This window comes from Schistocerca serialis, chromosome 9 (genome assembly GCF_023864345.2).
Source record: "Schistocerca serialis cubense isolate TAMUIC-IGC-003099 chromosome 9, iqSchSeri2.2, whole genome shotgun sequence".
Taxonomy (NCBI): Eukaryota; Metazoa; Arthropoda; class Insecta; order Orthoptera; family Acrididae; genus Schistocerca; species Schistocerca serialis.
Window position 1 is genome coordinate 30,550,474 of NC_064646.1, and position 17,091 is coordinate 30,567,564.

Consider the following 17,091-nt stretch of genomic DNA (forward strand, 5'->3'; position numbering starts at 1 on the left):
AGTCAAAATTGTCAAAAACTTTCTCTAAGTCTACAAATGCTAGAAACGTAGGTTTGCCTTTCCTTAATCTTTCTTCTAAGTTAAGTCGTAAGGTCAGTATTGCCTCACATGTTCCAATATTTCTACGGAATCCAAACTGATCTTCACCGAGGTTGGCTTCTACCAGTTTTTCCATTAGTCTGTAAAGAATTCGCGTTAGCATTTTGCAGCTGTGATTTATTAAACTGATAGTTTGGTAATTTTCACATCTGTCAACACCTGCTTTCTTTGGGATTGGAATTATTATATTCTTCTTGAAGTCTGGGGGTATTTCGCCTGTCTCATACATCTTGCTCACCAGATGGTAGAGTTTTGTGAGGACTGGCTCTCCCAAGGCCATCAGTAGTTCCAATGGAATGTTGTCTACTCCCGGGACCTTGTTTCGATTCAGGTCTTTTATTGTTCTGTCAAACTCTTCATGCAGTATCTTATCTCCCATTTCATCTTCATCTACATCCTCTTCCATTTCCATAATATTACCCTCAAGTACACCGCCCTTGTATAGCCCCTCTATATACTCCTTCCACCTTTCTGCTTTCCCTTCTTTGCTTAGAACTGGGTTTCCATCTGAGCTCTTGATATTCATACAAGTGGTTCTCTTCTCTCCAAAGGTCTCTTTAATCTTCCTGTAGGCAGTATCTATCTTACCCCTCATGAGATAAGTCTCTATATCCTTACATTTGTCCTCTAAGGATCCCTGCTTAGCCATTTTGCACTTCCTGTCGATCTCATTTTTGAGACGTTTGTATACCTTTTTGCCTGCTTCATTTACTGCATTTTTATATTTTCTCCTTTCATCAGTTAAATTCAATATTTCTTCTGTTACCCAAGGATTTCTACTAGCCCTCGTCTTTTTACCTACTTGATCCTCTGCTGTCCCTTATGCTCTCCCTGAAGCTCTGTACAACCTCTGGTTCTTTCAGTTTATCTGGGTCCCAGTTCCTTAAATTCCCACCTTTTTGCAGTTACTTCAGTTTTAATCTACAGTTCATAACCAATAGATTGTAGTCAGAGTCCACATCTGCCCCTGGAAATGTCTTACAATTTAAAACCTGGTTCCTAAATCTCTGTCTAACCATCATATAATCTATCTGATACCTTCTAGTATCTCCAGGATTCTTCCATGTATACAACCTTCTTTCGTGATTCTTGAGCCAAGTGTTAGCTATGATTAAGTTACGCTCAGTACAAAATTCTACCAGACGGCTTCCTCTTTCATTTCTTACCCCCAATCCATATTCACCTACTACGTTTCCTTCTCTCCCTTTTCCTACTCTTGAATTCCAGTCACCCATGAGTATTAAATTTTCGTCTCCCTTCACTACCCGAATAATTTCTTTTATCTCATCATACATTTCATCAATTTCTTCATCATCTGCAGAGATAGTTGGCATATAAACTTGTACTACTGTAGTAGGTGTGGGCTTCGTGTCTATCTTGGCCACAATAATGCATTCACTGTGCTGTTTGTAGTAGCTTACCCGCACTCCTGTTTTTTTATTCATCCATACGCTACAGTTTCTCAAGCATGAGGTTGAAAAGCAGTAGTATGAAATTTTTATACAAATTTGGAATCATCATAGTCACCCTTAATTTGTGTGATGTTCCCGTTTCTTCTCCTTCCTCGTTATAACAAACAGTCTTGTCATCGCTAATTCTGTAACTATTCCTGCCAATGTCAAAGCTTATATGCCGGTTAACTTCACTAACTCTACCAGAATCATCGGTTTAGTTATCCCACGATTATTCTCCAGTTAGGCATTTTTACATGTGCGTTCAACACATTTTCCACGCCACTTCAGAATAGAAATTAAAGGGGCTGCTAGCCGGGAACCATACGACTGACCCGTACTAGTCAGCGATCTGACCAAAAATTTTCTGTCAAAATTTCATTTTTCTTGGATACACTGAGAAGATAATACATAATCTTTCTTACCTATTATCCTTGTTAGTTGTTTATTTCCGCTCTGGTAGAGTGAATGTATGGATTTTGCTAGTAATTACAACAACGCTCATCATTACCAAACCACATAATGAGACAGGGCTTGGCATTCATCCGTTTGGCTTTACTCCACTCAGCTCGTATAGCCCCTTTTGTCTGCAGGAAAGTTTGTTTCTAGATGCGACGAGGATGTCATTCAACTTCATGTCTGGAGGACATGCTGACCACTCTAGTCAAGTGATGTTATCCTGAAGGAAGTCATTCACAAGATGTGCACAATGGGGAAGGGGAGGGGGGGGGGGGAGGTGCATGAATTGTCATCCATGAAGACGAACGCCTCGACAATATGCTGCTGATATGGTTGCACTACTGGTCAGAGAATGGCATTCACTTATTGTACAGCCATTACAGCACCTTCCATGACCACCAGCGGTGTACGTCAGCCCACATAATGCCACCCCAAAACAGCAGGAAATTGCCACCTTGCTGCACCCGCTGGACAGTGTGTCTAAGGCATTCAGCCTGATTGGGTTGCCTCCAAACATGTATCCGATGATTGCCTGGTTGAAGGCATATGCAACACTCACTGGTGAAGAGAATGTGGTGCCAATCCTGAGTGGTCCATTCGGCACATTGTTGGGCTCATCTGTACCGTGCTGCATGGTGTCGTGGTTGCAAAGATGGACCTCACCCATCGGGAGTGAAGTTGCACATCATGCAGCCTATTGCGCACAGTTTGAGTCGTAACACAACATCCTGTGGCTTCACAAAAAGCGTTATTCAACATGGTGGAATTGCTGTCAGGGATCCTTCGAGCCATAATCCATAGGTAGCAGTCACCCATTGCAGTAGTAGCCCTTGGGCAACTTGAGCGAGGCAAGTTATAGACAGTTCCTGTCTCTCTGTATCTCCTCCACATCCAAACATCACTACTTTGGTTCACTCTGTGGCACCTGGACACTTCCCTTGTTGAGAGCCCTTGCTGGCAGAAAGTTACAATGCAGACGCGATCAAACCGTAGTATTGACCATCTAGGCATGGTTGAACTACAGACAACATGAGCCGTGTACCTCCTTCCTGGTGGAATGACTGGAACTGATCAGCTGTCGGATCCTCTCTAACAGGCGCTGCTCATGCATGGTTGTTTACATCTTTGGGTGTGTTTAGTGGGATCTCTGAACAGTCAAAGGGACTGTGTCTGTGATACAATATCCACAGTCAACATCTATCTTCAGGAGTTCTGGGAACTGGGGTGATTCAAAACTTTTTTTTAAATATATATATAATGTGTGTATTACAAAAATTGATGTCTACAGAACACAGGTAACTCCAGTTGAATCAGCAAGTGGGGTGGTGCAGTGGATATGATACTGGACTCTTATTTTGAAGGAGCTGAGTTAAAATGTCCCTCTATTCATTCTGATGTAAACATGTATAGTTTACTTAAATCACATAAGATAAATGCTGGAATGGTTCTTCTACAAAATCTATACCATAATTGCTGCAATATCCTTTATCCACTTAACATTTACTCTTTGTCTAACAAATTTTCTTATTTCCAGCAGAATGAGTCTCATTCAAGTACTGCGAGTCGCAGTACTGTAGGGCAGGTATAGCACTGTAATGAACTAGGCTATGAATATTGTTGAATCCTGCAGAAGGATATTCCTGCTCTGTCAGTGTGCAATGGGTCCTAAGTTTTGAGACTTACTTTCAAATTGTATAACAGCAACATTAATGTGTGAGTTGCTGAATGAGTATGCCTTAGGTCAAAAAATAAAGTGACAAGAGTGCTTAATCTTGCATCAATATTTTTAATCATGAATGCTTACCTCAAACAAACCTTCAATAACTCTCCCAAGAACAAGTAGGTACACACTTCCACGTGCAAGTGCAGGAGTTAAGAGAGTGATGAATGAAGTAGCAGCAAGCCCAAGCCCAAAAAGTCTTTTACCACCGATGCGTGTTGCTAGCCATCCTCCTGGTAGCTGGGTCACTATATACCCATAGAAGAAAGATCCAAGTACAAGACCTTGCATTTCACTGTCCCAGGGGAACTCTTGGCTCTATAGGAGGAAAAATACAACATCAGGCGCTTCTGCCCCATACATTTCATTTCATACTATTACCATGTGATAAACACCATCCTTATGTTTCATACATTTACGTCAAGAACACAAATATTCAATTGTGTGAGTCACTTCATTCTGTTGTTATTAAAAACCTAATGGAACAGCAATAAAATGCTGACAAACTTAAGTCCACAACAGCAACATGCGTCACAGGGCAGTATTAATTTATATGTAATACAGTATTAATTTATATGTAATACATTAATTTATACATAATTACATATTAATTTATACATGAAGTCCCTCATGTCCATGCTATAAAAAAAGAGAAAGTTCTTTTCTCAAATAAACAAAAAAATAATTATAGGCTTACATTATCAAAATCTATGAGTGCAATCTATTGTGAAACATATGGCCATAGTTCTTTAAAGTCAATGACAGGTTCACCACTCTACTGTATTTGCAAGATGGTGAGCAATACTATTCTTTCAAATAGTGTTTTTTTATTATTTGTAAGAACCAGCTGTAGAGTTGCCAGCACCATTTGATGAAATATGCTTAAATTACTCCAACTGACTGATCTCTCTTTTAGTAACACAAACATCAAAACATTCAAATGTTACATATCATTGGCTGCCTAGTCCAGCACTAACACCTGAAGATATTAACTGAACAGCAGCTGGTTTGTTTGACAACATTTGTAATCAAATGTAAGAGAGCTCAACCAAAGGAACCATGTACAGTGCACTCCAGTAACTCTCTCTACAAGGAGCTCTATAGTTGGAACACAGTTTTGGGATCAACAATGCAGATGTGCATTTTTGTAAATATATTATTTTCCTATGTTACAATGTTTTGTACATTTGTATTCTCCTGGTTTGGGGTTGTTACTTCACGTTTGTTAGTGCACTATTGTGTCTCACCTACACTTCCGTTTATAATTTCGCATTCTTTCATTTCTAACAATTGACTGTCCTCTGCAGTACTTCTGGCTACAACACAATATGTTTCAAATCTAATATGAAACAGTACTTGTGTTCAATAAAGTCTACTTCTGTAGTGCAGATGGCTGTTGCCATGACGAAGAGGCAGGACAATAACAACTCCCTGCCACGGTACAAAACATGAAAACTGTATTGGCTTAGACAAGAAAATTATATGGCCTTATATGGCCAAGATCTACTGATAATAATACCTCCCGAGCTCAACATTTCACTAACTCACTTTTTCAGATGGCCTGGAGAGAGAGCATGGAGACTGAATGGAATGCAAGGAGTATAACAGCAGGTTCACAGTCCTTGAGTCACCAGCAGCATCCATAGTGTGTGCAATGGCACTGTACAGTGATGCAAAGGAACAGTGCAGAACTATTTTTTATGTTGACACTAGCCTTATATTGGGTAGGATGCAGTTTGCTCCATCCAGCCATCCTGATTTAGGTTTTCTGCAGTTTTTCTAAACAATTTCAGGCGAACACTGGGGTGGTTCCTTCAGAAAGGACGTGAGCAACTACCTGTCCTATCCTCATAAAAACATCATTGCATATTTTATGTATCAGTATAAATAAGACCCTTTTTTTTTGCTTCACTACATTATGATGACAAACCCGTATTATGAGATGATCCATGGAAAAAAAAGAAAGATCCATGTGTTGCCAAAGGAGATATTTGTGCAAATATTAGATTGACTAGGGGATGTACAAATAATATATGCATACTATTAAGGTGTTGCTTTCTACTATTTCTATGTTAATTGGAAACAAGCAACAGAAAGGCTGAATGGGTAATGTTTTTAGGTTTGACTGTGCAAAGCAAATCATGCTTTTGGAGAAATGGGCAAGTAGTTCACTTAATATTAAACTGACAAGAAGCAAAGAGCCATGTTAGATAGTTCACACAGCTCTCATAAAAAATATTCTTCTCACTGGGGACAAATTACTACTGGTGTTTCACAGGGTTCAATTCTGGAACCACTTTAGTTCATGTTTATACAGAAATGATCTGCCATTTTACACTTACAAAGTAACAATAGTGCTCTTTGCTGATGCCAGAAGCATCATAACAAAGCCCAACAAAGTTTTAATAATAGGAGGAGCAATAAAGGAGATTACAAAAGTATTATAGATTGGTTCCCAGTAAATGATTTATAATTTACATCAGAAAAAAATACAGTCCATTTCGTTCTGTATAAGACAAGACATATCATCATCTATAATTGGGAACAGAAGTATGTAAATCAGACTGTTCAACACTTCTAGGTGGTATATTGATCAGAACTTGAATTGAAAATCACACATTAACGATCTTCTCGAAAGCTTGAGTTCAGCAGCGTTTTCTCTGTGTGTAATTGCTGATTTTGGTGATTAAGCATTGGAATATTCAACTGATTTACATACTTCCATTCATTGCAGTCATATAGAATAGCTTTTTGGAGCAATTCCACATTGTCACAAAGTGTAATATCTGCTGTTCTCAAACATCATGTAGACATCTGTTTAAAAAATTAGGCACACTAACAGCAGACACACAATATAGTTACTCTCTTATGAAGCTGAGAAGAATCAGGCACTATTTGCAGATACATTGATTGGGGGAGGGGGGACCAAAAAAAACTGAACACAAAGACGGGTTGCGCAACAGAAACAAAAGTTGGTAGGCATGTTCCTACATTTGAAAGATTATGTCTACTCCAATTTTGCACCATTTGCATAAGAGTAGCACTAGTAGCATCACTATGAGGATGCAAATCAGATTTTCTTTAAATACTTGCTAGAACAGTCATTAGATTGGACATAGTGAGTTGATGTTAGTCAAGAATGCCTTTAAGGTGATAAAGACACCATTATCAGCAAGTCGCTAAGTTTGAACATGGTCATTTAATAGGGCTACAAGCAGCTGGATGCTCCTTCTGCAATACTGCAGAAAGACTTGGCAGGAATGTAGCCACTGTACATGATTGCTGGCAGTGGTGGCCATGAGACTATACAGTAACAAGATGAATAGACTACAGATGCCCACGAGGCATTAATGAGAGGAAAGACTATTATGTTCAGTGTATCACTCTGGCACATCATATTGTATCTGCAGCAGCAATTTTAGTAGCAGTTGGCACCACAGTGACACAACAAACTGTTACAAATTGGTTACTTCAAGGACAGCTCCGAGCCAGACGCTCTGTAGTGTGCATTCCACAGATCCCAAACCACTACTATTTGCAATTCCAGTGGTGTCAAGTGAGAGATAATTGGATGGTAGGGTGGAGGTCTGTTGTGTCTTCTGGTGAAAGCTGGTTTTATCTCAGAGCCAGTGATGGCCATGTGTTGGTTAGATGGAGGTCAGTTGATAGCCTGCACCCAACCTACCTTTGTGCAAGACACACTGGACCTCCATCTAGAGTTATGGTCTGCAGCACAATTTCGTATGACAGAAGGAGCACTCTTGTGGTTATCTCATGCACCCTGACTGCAGAGCCATACATCAACCTGTTGATTTGACCTGTTGTGCTGCCATTCACGAACAGCATTCCAAAGAGTGTTTTCCAACAGGACAACACAAGTCCACATACTGCTGTTGTAACCTGACATGCTCTATAGAGTATCAACAGGTTGCCTCGCCCTGCTCCATCACCAGATACACCTCTGATCAAGCACATATGAGACATCATTGGAGGACAACTCCCGCATCACCCACAAACAGTATTAACTGTCCCTGTATTACCAACCAAGCGCAACATGCATGAAACTCCATCCCACAAACTGACATTCAGCACCTGCATGGATGTTTGCAGGCTTTCATTCAACTTTCTGGCAGTTACACTGGTTATTTATATACCAGCATTTCACATTTGCAAACAATAATCATTTTTTGGTGTTGCAATTTTTTTCCATCAGTCTAATAGGAGCATTCATAAATGTAGCACTAGGAACAAAAATGGTGATCACCAACCACAACACAACCTTACTTTTGCACAGAAAGAAGCAAAGTATATAGGTATTAAAATGTTGGCAGATAATTTTAAAAACAAGTTGAAATCATTTCTATTTCACAACTGCATCTGTTCATAGATTAATTTCTGAACAGATATTACACATGGATTACAGTAGGCATCAAAATGTATCACAAAAGGAAAAGCTATATCTGGTAAGGAACTTCAAATAATCCAGTAAAGTGAAATTTTACAAAAAATACAGTAAAATTCTAAACAAGTAAATTGAGAAAAATGCTCTTCATTTCCTCTCATCCTCACAGCAGGTGGGTGCACCTCTTCCCGGGGTCTGAACATCTGAGTAATCTTGTCAGCCTTTCTAACCTTCCCCAACTTCCCCCCCCCCCCCCCCCCTCTTCTCCCTGAGGAATGAATTAATAGTCCTGAAAGCTAAGAATAGCTTTTACACTTTCAAACATGTCTATTGGCATTACCAGAGATTTGCCACCTGATAGTGTAAGTACTGGCAGCCATTCTGACTCTGTTGTAATTTGAAAATTATGAGATATAAATTCTTATTGATATGAATTTAAAATTAATAATTCAGCTAAAAAAACAGAAGTACATAGAATGTAACAAGGGCTGAGACTGGTGAAGCTTGCACCAGGGTCTCCAATATTGTCTTTAATCTTAATAATAATCAAATTAATCACAAATGAGAGATTACAAATATCTTTAAGTGTTACTTAACAGATCATCAGCTAAGACAGATATCCTAATGCTACAGCTTCCTTGTGAAGAGAGTGCTGCTAGAGAATGCAGGAGAAGCAATATGCTATTAACAAAATAAATATTCATAAGGATTGGAAAATACAGGGAAATTCAACATGAATAGAAGAATTACAAATGGTTATAGTGTATAATAATACATAAATAACATTTATCATTGTAATATATGTCCACTATTTCTATAAAGTTTTTAAATGATGCCATATTCACTTTTACCTGTTATTGTTTTTATTTCACAATTATAAACTCCGTAATTGTACCGTTTTCGAGCATCAAATCTTTGCCTGAAAATAGTACAAATGCTGAAATTGCAATGATAAAATAAAGACAGTAATAGCTAAAAGAGAATATGACCATTTGAAAAAACATTGATTAGCATTACAGATGAAATAAAAGATAATTTAAAGTTTTTTAACATAAATATTGTAGTCGGTGAATCAATGTGGCAGCAATGAAAGCAAAGAGGTTCCAGTACAGTGATGTATATTGTATTTCTGACATCTCTGATTGTTAACTCTTAGTTTTCATTTTTCTGAATGAAAGTTGTAGATGAAATATGTGTGTTTCTCAGCTAAGTCATGAATGCTAATTACTAATAAAGCAATTTTGTATTCTTCGAGTGTTTTACAATTGCATTAAATGCAGCAGATATATAATATCTACAGTGGTGACACTGGTTTTACAAATAAAGTACCAAATTTATGGAAATTAAATGCATATGTGTAAATCCAGTTGACAATGAAAGATGAGAATTTACAGTTATGAGACGGTAGGAAGGAGGAAACAGTGAAATACAAGTCACCACAGTTGAAGTTTCATCCACGATGGTTCTTATAAGTGGCAGATCAGACACAGTTTTGGTCTCGCAAGTTGTCCTCCATTTACCATCATTTCGGCCATAGAACCTAACAACTTTGTTTGCACAACTGGAAACAAATTTTTTCTATAGTGATGTAACAAATGATAAGACAAAGTTCACATATTTGGTCAATCAACTTCATCAAAATTTTGCATCTATCGTAAAGGTATCACTCTCATGCAATCAACCCGCAATTGAGATGAACACTGAAGTCGCTGTTGATACAACTGGTTTACAGATCAGAGGAATAACAAGTTCCTCAATTATTATATCATGATGAGACTGGGGTCAAAACCCCTTCACAATCTCTCTGACATTTAAGAAACAGTGCAACTGAAACATCAGCACTGGGTTTATTTATTAATGTGAACAAAATTGGAATTAGAATGTGTATGCCTTATATGACTGTTTTATGCCTTATATCTAAAATGATGTAACCATGGTACAGAATAACTTCTCTAAGCAAATCTGCAGTCTGAATCAGTAAAAGTTAGGTTCTTAACGTAGCAGTAAAAGTTAGGTTTCTTAACGTAACACTGACAAACCAAATATATATCTACATCTACATCTACATCCATACTCCACAAGCCACTTGACAGTGTGTGGCGGAGGGTACTTTGAGTACCTCTATCGGTTCTCCCTTCTACTCCAGTCTCGTATTGTTCAAGGACTGAAAGATTGTCGGTATGCCTCTGTGTGCGCTCTAATCTCTCTGATTTTATCCTCATGGTCTCTTTGTGAGATATACGTAGGAGGGAGCAATATACTGCTCGACTCTTCAGTGAAGGTATGTTCTCGAAACTTCAACAAACCTGCAGAGTCTTCCACTGGAGTTTATCTATCAACTCTGTAACGCTTTTGCGATTACTAAATGATCCTGTAATGAAGCGCGCTGCTCTCTGTTGGACCTTTTCTATCTCTTCTATCAACCCTACCTGGTACGGATCCCACACTGGTGAGAAATATTCAAGCAGTGGGCGAACAAGTGTACTGTAACCTACTTCCTTTGTTTTCAGACTGCATTTCCTTAGGATTCTGCCAATGAATCTCAGTCTGGCATCTGCTTTACCGACAATTAGCTTTATATGATCATTCCATTTTAAATCACTCCTAATGCCTACTCCCAGATAATTTATGAAATTAACTGCTTCCAGTTGCTGACCTGCTATATTGTAGCTAAATGATAAAGGATCTTTCTTTCTATGTATTCGCAGCACATTACACTTGTCTACACAGAGATTCAATTGCCATTCCCTGCACCATGCATCAATTCGTTGCAGATCCTCCTGCATTTCAGTACAATTTTCCATTGTTAAAACCTCTCGATATACCACAGCATCATCCGCAAAAAGCCTCAGTGAACTTCCGATGTTATCCACAAGGTCATTTATATATATTGTGAATAGCAACGGTCCTATGACACACCCCTGTGGCACACCTGAAATCACTCTTACTTCGGAAGACTTCTCTCCATTGAGAACGACATGATGTGTTCTGTTATCTAGGAACTCTTCAATCCAAACACACAACTGGTCTGATAGTCCATATGCTCTTTCTTTGTTCATTAAACGACTCTGGGAAACTATATCGAACGCCTTGCGGAAGTCAAGAAACACGGCATCTACCTGGGAATCCGTGTCTATGGCCCTCTGAGTCTCGTGGACGAATAGTGCGAGCTGGGTTTCACACGGCCGTCTTTTTCAAAACCCATTCTGATTCCTACAGAGTAGATTTCTAGTCTCCAGAAAAGTCATTATACTTGAACATAATACGTGTTCCAAAATTCTACAACTGATTGACATTAGAGATATAGGTCTATAGTTCTGCACATCTGTTCGACGCTCCTTCTTGAAAACGGGGATTACCTGTGCCCTTTTCCAATCCTTTGGAACGCTATGCTCTTCTAGAGACCTATGGTACACCGTTGCAAGAAGGGGGGCCAAGTTCCTTCACATACTCTGTGTAAAATCGAACTGGTATCTCATCAGGTCCAGCGGCCTTCCTCTTTTGAGGGATTTTAATTGTTTTTCTATCCCTCTGTCATCTATTTTGATATCTACCATTTTGTCATCTATGCGACAATCTAGAGAAGGAAATACAGTGCAGTCTTCCTCTGTGAAACAGCTTTGGAAAAAGATATTTAGTATTTCGGCCTTTAGTCTGTCATCCACTGTTACAGTACCATTTTGGTCACAGTGTCTGGACATTTTGTTTTGATCCACCTAACGCTTTGACATAAGACCAAAATTTCTTTGGATTTTCTGCCAAGTCAGTACATAGAACTTTACTTTCAAATTCTTTGAACGCCTCTCGCATAGCCCTCCTCACACTATATTTTGCTTCGCGTAATTTTTGTTTGTCTGCAAGGCTTTGGCTATGTTTATGTTTGCTGTGAAGTTCCCTTTGCTTCCGCAGCAGTTTTCTAACTCTGTTGTTGTACCAAGGTGGCTCTTTTCCATTTCTTACGATGTTGCTTGGCACATACTCACCTAATGCATATTGCACGACGGTTTTGAACTTTGTCCACTGATCCTCAACACTATCTATACTTGAGACAAAACTTTTGTGTTGAGCCATCAAGTAATCTGAAATCTGCTTTTTGTCACTTTTGCTAAACATTGGGCATTCTCCATAGATGTACATAATAAGCTGCTTAATAAATAAATAAATTGCTTCGAGAGGAGCAATTGTCAGTACTAGTGCAAACCATCATAAAATTACACAGAACTGAACTTAGATATACTGGCAGAGGTTGCTGACTGAGTACAGGGAACAATCTCACTTCCACTGACACAGTTACAGAGCTCCCAACAGCAACAGATAACATCAATAACAGAAGTACACGCATGTTCAGAAAATACAGAACACCTTGAACGACTAGAGACAGGACATTCATTTTCACAGGACATGTACATTAGTATGTTTTGTAGAAATGATTAGCATTTCAGTCACCTCAGTTCAGCATGTGTCCCGTTGCCTAGTAGGCACTGGATCCGCCATGAACCCTGATAACTAGTTGCATGTGTGAGGGCATCGATGCGTACACGGCGCAAATGGCATCCTGTGGCATACCCATCCTTGCTGCACTCACCTGGTTCCAAAGTTCATCTATGGTGGTTGGCACTGGGTCACAGTGCTGCACCCGTCGTTTCACCATATCCCACACATTTTCAGTTGGCGACAAGTCTGGTAAACTGACAGGCCAGAGAAAATGGGATACTTCCTTAGAGTGGCTGAGTCTGGCTTTTGACACAGCTTGCCACAAAGCTCAAAAGAGCACCCCAGTGCAACTGATGTTTGCCTACAAAGTAAATTTGCCTTTAAGTAATTTGTGGTCATAGAGTGATGTTCTACCAGACAGGTGAATCCTGATAACTTGACAACCAGGTGGGAAGCTGCATGGTGTAACAACACGTGCTCAAAGGTGGCAGGCTCAGATCTATAATCAAGGATTACAGGAGACCGAGTGTTCGTGAGGAATGTCTTGGGACAGAGCAAAGGGGTGTATGGGATTACAGATAAAATACTGCCACGGTACGCAAGTCCTGATCAGATTATCAAAATCTTGACATCTGTAAGTTTTTTGGCAGAGCATGTCCATTCCCAGAACCATAAATACGTTCATCTGAGCCAGGTGAAGAGGGCTGGTCAAGGAGTCGATCAAAAGTGTGTTTTTGATCCTCCAGTACTCCCTGCTATTTCCTCACCCACGTCCCAGGGTTTGACATTAGGAGGGGAAGATTGATGTATGTCTGTCAATACATTGCTTTTATCAATGTGTGCCAGCTAGGAAATGAGTTGTGATAACATCTATGAGTGGCATGAGCATTAGTTGGTTGGCAACGGGCAGTGGGAGCAGTCGCATGTGCTAGCAATGAGCTGATGGAACTGCCAATTTGAAGTACAACATGCTGTTGATTGGAGTCTGGTGTGCAAAGTGACAGAGAGGAAGTGCCAGTGGCCATCACAGTCGAGGAAGTACAATCCAGCTGATGCAGTAGGACCCTGGCACAACCTGCTGCAAGCCGAGGACAGCAGGTGATGTACCAAGTTACATACCTTTCACTGTCTAGTTGAAAACTGGTTACTAGGTTTGAAGGGTTTTATTGGTTTGTCTCCTTGATTTTGGTTTAGTAACTGTCTTTGGTGTCCAAAAATTTTATTTGAACAGCCAGTACAAAACTGTATCAGTCTGAGGGTAGCTGACACAGTGTGTCATTTCTTGTAAATTAAGGAATAGATGTCACAGTATGCTAGTCATTGATAATTTCATTTGAATAGGCAGTACAAGCCTGTATCTGTGTTGAGAGTAACTGCCACAGTGTGTTAACATACATAAATATTTTTGAACATTTCTTGCAAGTTAAATAATGGATGTCACAGTGTGTTAGTGGCCGAAAATATCATTTGAATAGCCAGTATAAAACTGTCTGTTCTGAGACACTGTCCCACATTGTGTTAGCAGACGTCAATCCTTTTAAACATCTGTTTAAAGTTAAAGTGTGAATGTCACTGTATGTTAATGGTGGGATATTTCATTGGAACAGCTAGCACAAACTGTTTCTATTTGGCAATAGTCGTCACCGGGTGTTAGCACCCTTAAATGCATTTGAATGTGTGTCTCTAGTTAGAGAATGTGTGCTGCTATCTCTTAGCAGTGGTTAACTCATATGATAAGCACTGTATAAAACAGTTACTACTTTAGTAGTAACTGCCGCAGCTATAGCATTCTTGTCAAAGTATGTCATACACCATTAATGGTCTGACAGTTTGCACGGGTGTATACATCAGTTCATTCTCTGAAGGTAACTGTTCCAGCGAACTGTAGCCTTTAAGATTGTTGGAAGTTCAATATCTTCTTTTTAAGAATACTGTTGGCTAGAGCCTGTAAATTGCATCTTGATGAAAGTCTTAATATTTTCATATTTTAAAGTGTTTAATATTCTGCATATGTTGTTTAACAAAGAGTAATTGCTGCTGTGGGGTAGTCCCCATAATTCTCAGCTAGTCTTTAAGAAAAAATAAATAATAATAAAATTGGTGGGCTAGTGTCCCTAAGTTTATTTATTGTTCAGTATACATTAATTTTAACAAAGTAATTGCTGCTGTGGGGTCGCCCCGTAAATTTCACATTGGGGAAAGATTTTAAAATACCTATTGCTCAGTGACAAATTGTTTGTAACTTCATTTGTTAATAAATTGTTGTTCTAAAAGTTCAGTGGCTTTCACTCCAGGACCGTGCATTCTGGCTTACCAACTCTAAGTACTTACTTCTTTTCACTGTGTGTGCAAAGCTGGTACGCTGTTCATCAATAACTTGGATTTCTTCTTAATTTGGTATAAGTCAGCAATATTTTGAGGCAATGCACACATTACTGATCAGCCCATCTGGAGATGATAGGTGACATTGGCTTTTATAGGTTAACAAGTCATTCAGTGGGTTCAGCCTGCGCTGTGATACATGAGCTGTTGTCACCCCAAAAGTCCGTTGTGCCGGCCCAGTAAAGCAGAACCCAGCAGGCCAGTTCAGGCTGAGAGGGACCAGGTGACCTGGGCTGGGCTGAGACCAGTCATGCCAAGTGAGCCAGCACATGGTGGGGGGTGGGGGAGTCTAGTACAGGCTGTGCATGCCTCTGGCCTTAACACATATCGTATTATCCTGTTTCTCAATCTAGTTAGTGGTTTTCACATATTCCTTTCCTTGTTGAATTTGCAGGAAACCTCCTCAGTTCTTTTCTTCTCAAACACTTTATTTTCAGCCTCCTCCTGTAACCCCTCATCTCAAATCTTCAATGTACTTCTTTTCCCGTTTTCCCACAATCCATGATTGACTTCCATACACCCATGTTGCACTGCAGACACATGTTTTTAGAAATTTCTTTCCAAAACTACAACCTATGTTTGATGATAACAATCTTCATTTAGTGTGAAATGCCTCTTTTCTTGTGCTAGTGTATTACTTTTATCCTTCTCACTAAACCCTTTATGAATAGTTTTAATCCCTATACAGCATATGTCATTTTCTTCCTCTATGATGTGGTCACCAATTTTTGTGTTAAGTTTATCACTAATCTCATTTCTATTGCTCCTTAATACTTTTGTCTCTTTGGTTTACTCTCAATTTACATTATGTGCTCATTGGTGAGTTCATGCCATTCAGCATGTTCTGTAAATGTTCCTCACCACTCCAGTAATTGAAAATTTGTCATTAAAAACATATATGACTTCCTTCCAATGGTTCTTAACAAGTTTACAATCATTTCCCTTTGAGCCAATCTAATAAAGACCACTTTCCTTCAGAACTCCTACAGTCATAAAGATTTAGATAAATTTGCAATGACTTTTTAATCAAAGGTTACAAAGAATACATAGTCTTAAGTTCCTGATTCTGCACAGGCTACAAACTAATCTGGGAACATCACACCTTTCACACTCTGAGGTGATTGGATTCAGCTGCCTTTGCTTTAAGGTGACCAGGACACAAAGGCAGTTTCTATTGCTTATGGGCCCTTTGCTCTGTGGTATTGAATTAATCTTTGCTAGAACTAATTTGTTTTCAAATAAAGCTTCATTTCTGAGAAGAGAGTGATTAGAATCACTTTTAGACCAAGTCCAAGAACCTCTGACAGCAAGCTGTGTAGGCAGTGGAGAATAATTTGGCATTGTTTCACAATATATATTTTCCTTTTTGCAAATAGCAGGGGCAGTGGGCAGGAGGAGAAGCAAAGTGGCAGTGGTGCAGTGGTAAGACACAGGACTCATATCTGAAAGGATGATGGTGGTCCTTTCCCTAAATCACCTAAGATGCATGCTGGGTTGGTCCCATTGAAAAGGCATGGCTGATTTTCTTCCCCGTCCTTCCCAAACCCAAGCATGCGTTCCATCTATAATGACACTGATCACAGATGGTACATTAAACAGTACTATTTCTTCCTTCTGTTATTAAAAAAACTGCTGCTGATTGAAAGACAGTATTATTATGCTACACACAGAGTGTTGGCCAAGTTTTTACAGAACATAACTACTTTGGAAACCAGGATTCCATTTTTCAAATGAAATGACACTTTCTGTTGAACTATCATTTCTACTATGTTGATGAATTTTCAAATGCAAGCATACTAAATACACAGCTGGCCAGCAATCTGGTAATGCCCCAAAAGGGCGAAGCGCATTGTTGATATTAAATAACTTCACAACCAAGACTTTTTTTTATTTTGAAATAATTTGACGCCAATTGTTGTAGCACCTTGGCACAATGGAAAGGATAATGCTTCAGAAGAATACATTATTAAATTCCTATGTTATTTTGGGATGTATGTGGTGAGAAGTTTAGTACACACAACTGCCACCTCTGGCAGCAACAATGGCTTTATCATGGCCAGGCAACTCAAACTAAGCTTTGGTGATAGGTATAGGCCCATCATTCAACACTGCTTCAAATTTATGCAAGAATTCATTAATCTTGG

At 39.2% G+C, this 17,091-nt stretch overlaps 1 protein-coding gene across 2 annotated transcripts in view; it reads right to left on the reverse strand.

Moving 5' to 3' along the window:
- LOC126418435 (vesicular glutamate transporter 1-like) overlaps nt 1–17,091 on the reverse strand; it is a 135,730-nt gene that overhangs the window by 97,085 nt on the left and 21,554 nt on the right. For both annotated transcript variants that reach the window (XM_050085192.1, XM_050085193.1), the window contains exon 4: nt 3,814–4,047. In XM_050085192.1, coding sequence (XP_049941149.1) covers nt 3,814–4,047 — 234 coding nt within the window. The remainder of the gene's footprint in view (nt 1–3,813; nt 4,048–17,091) is intronic.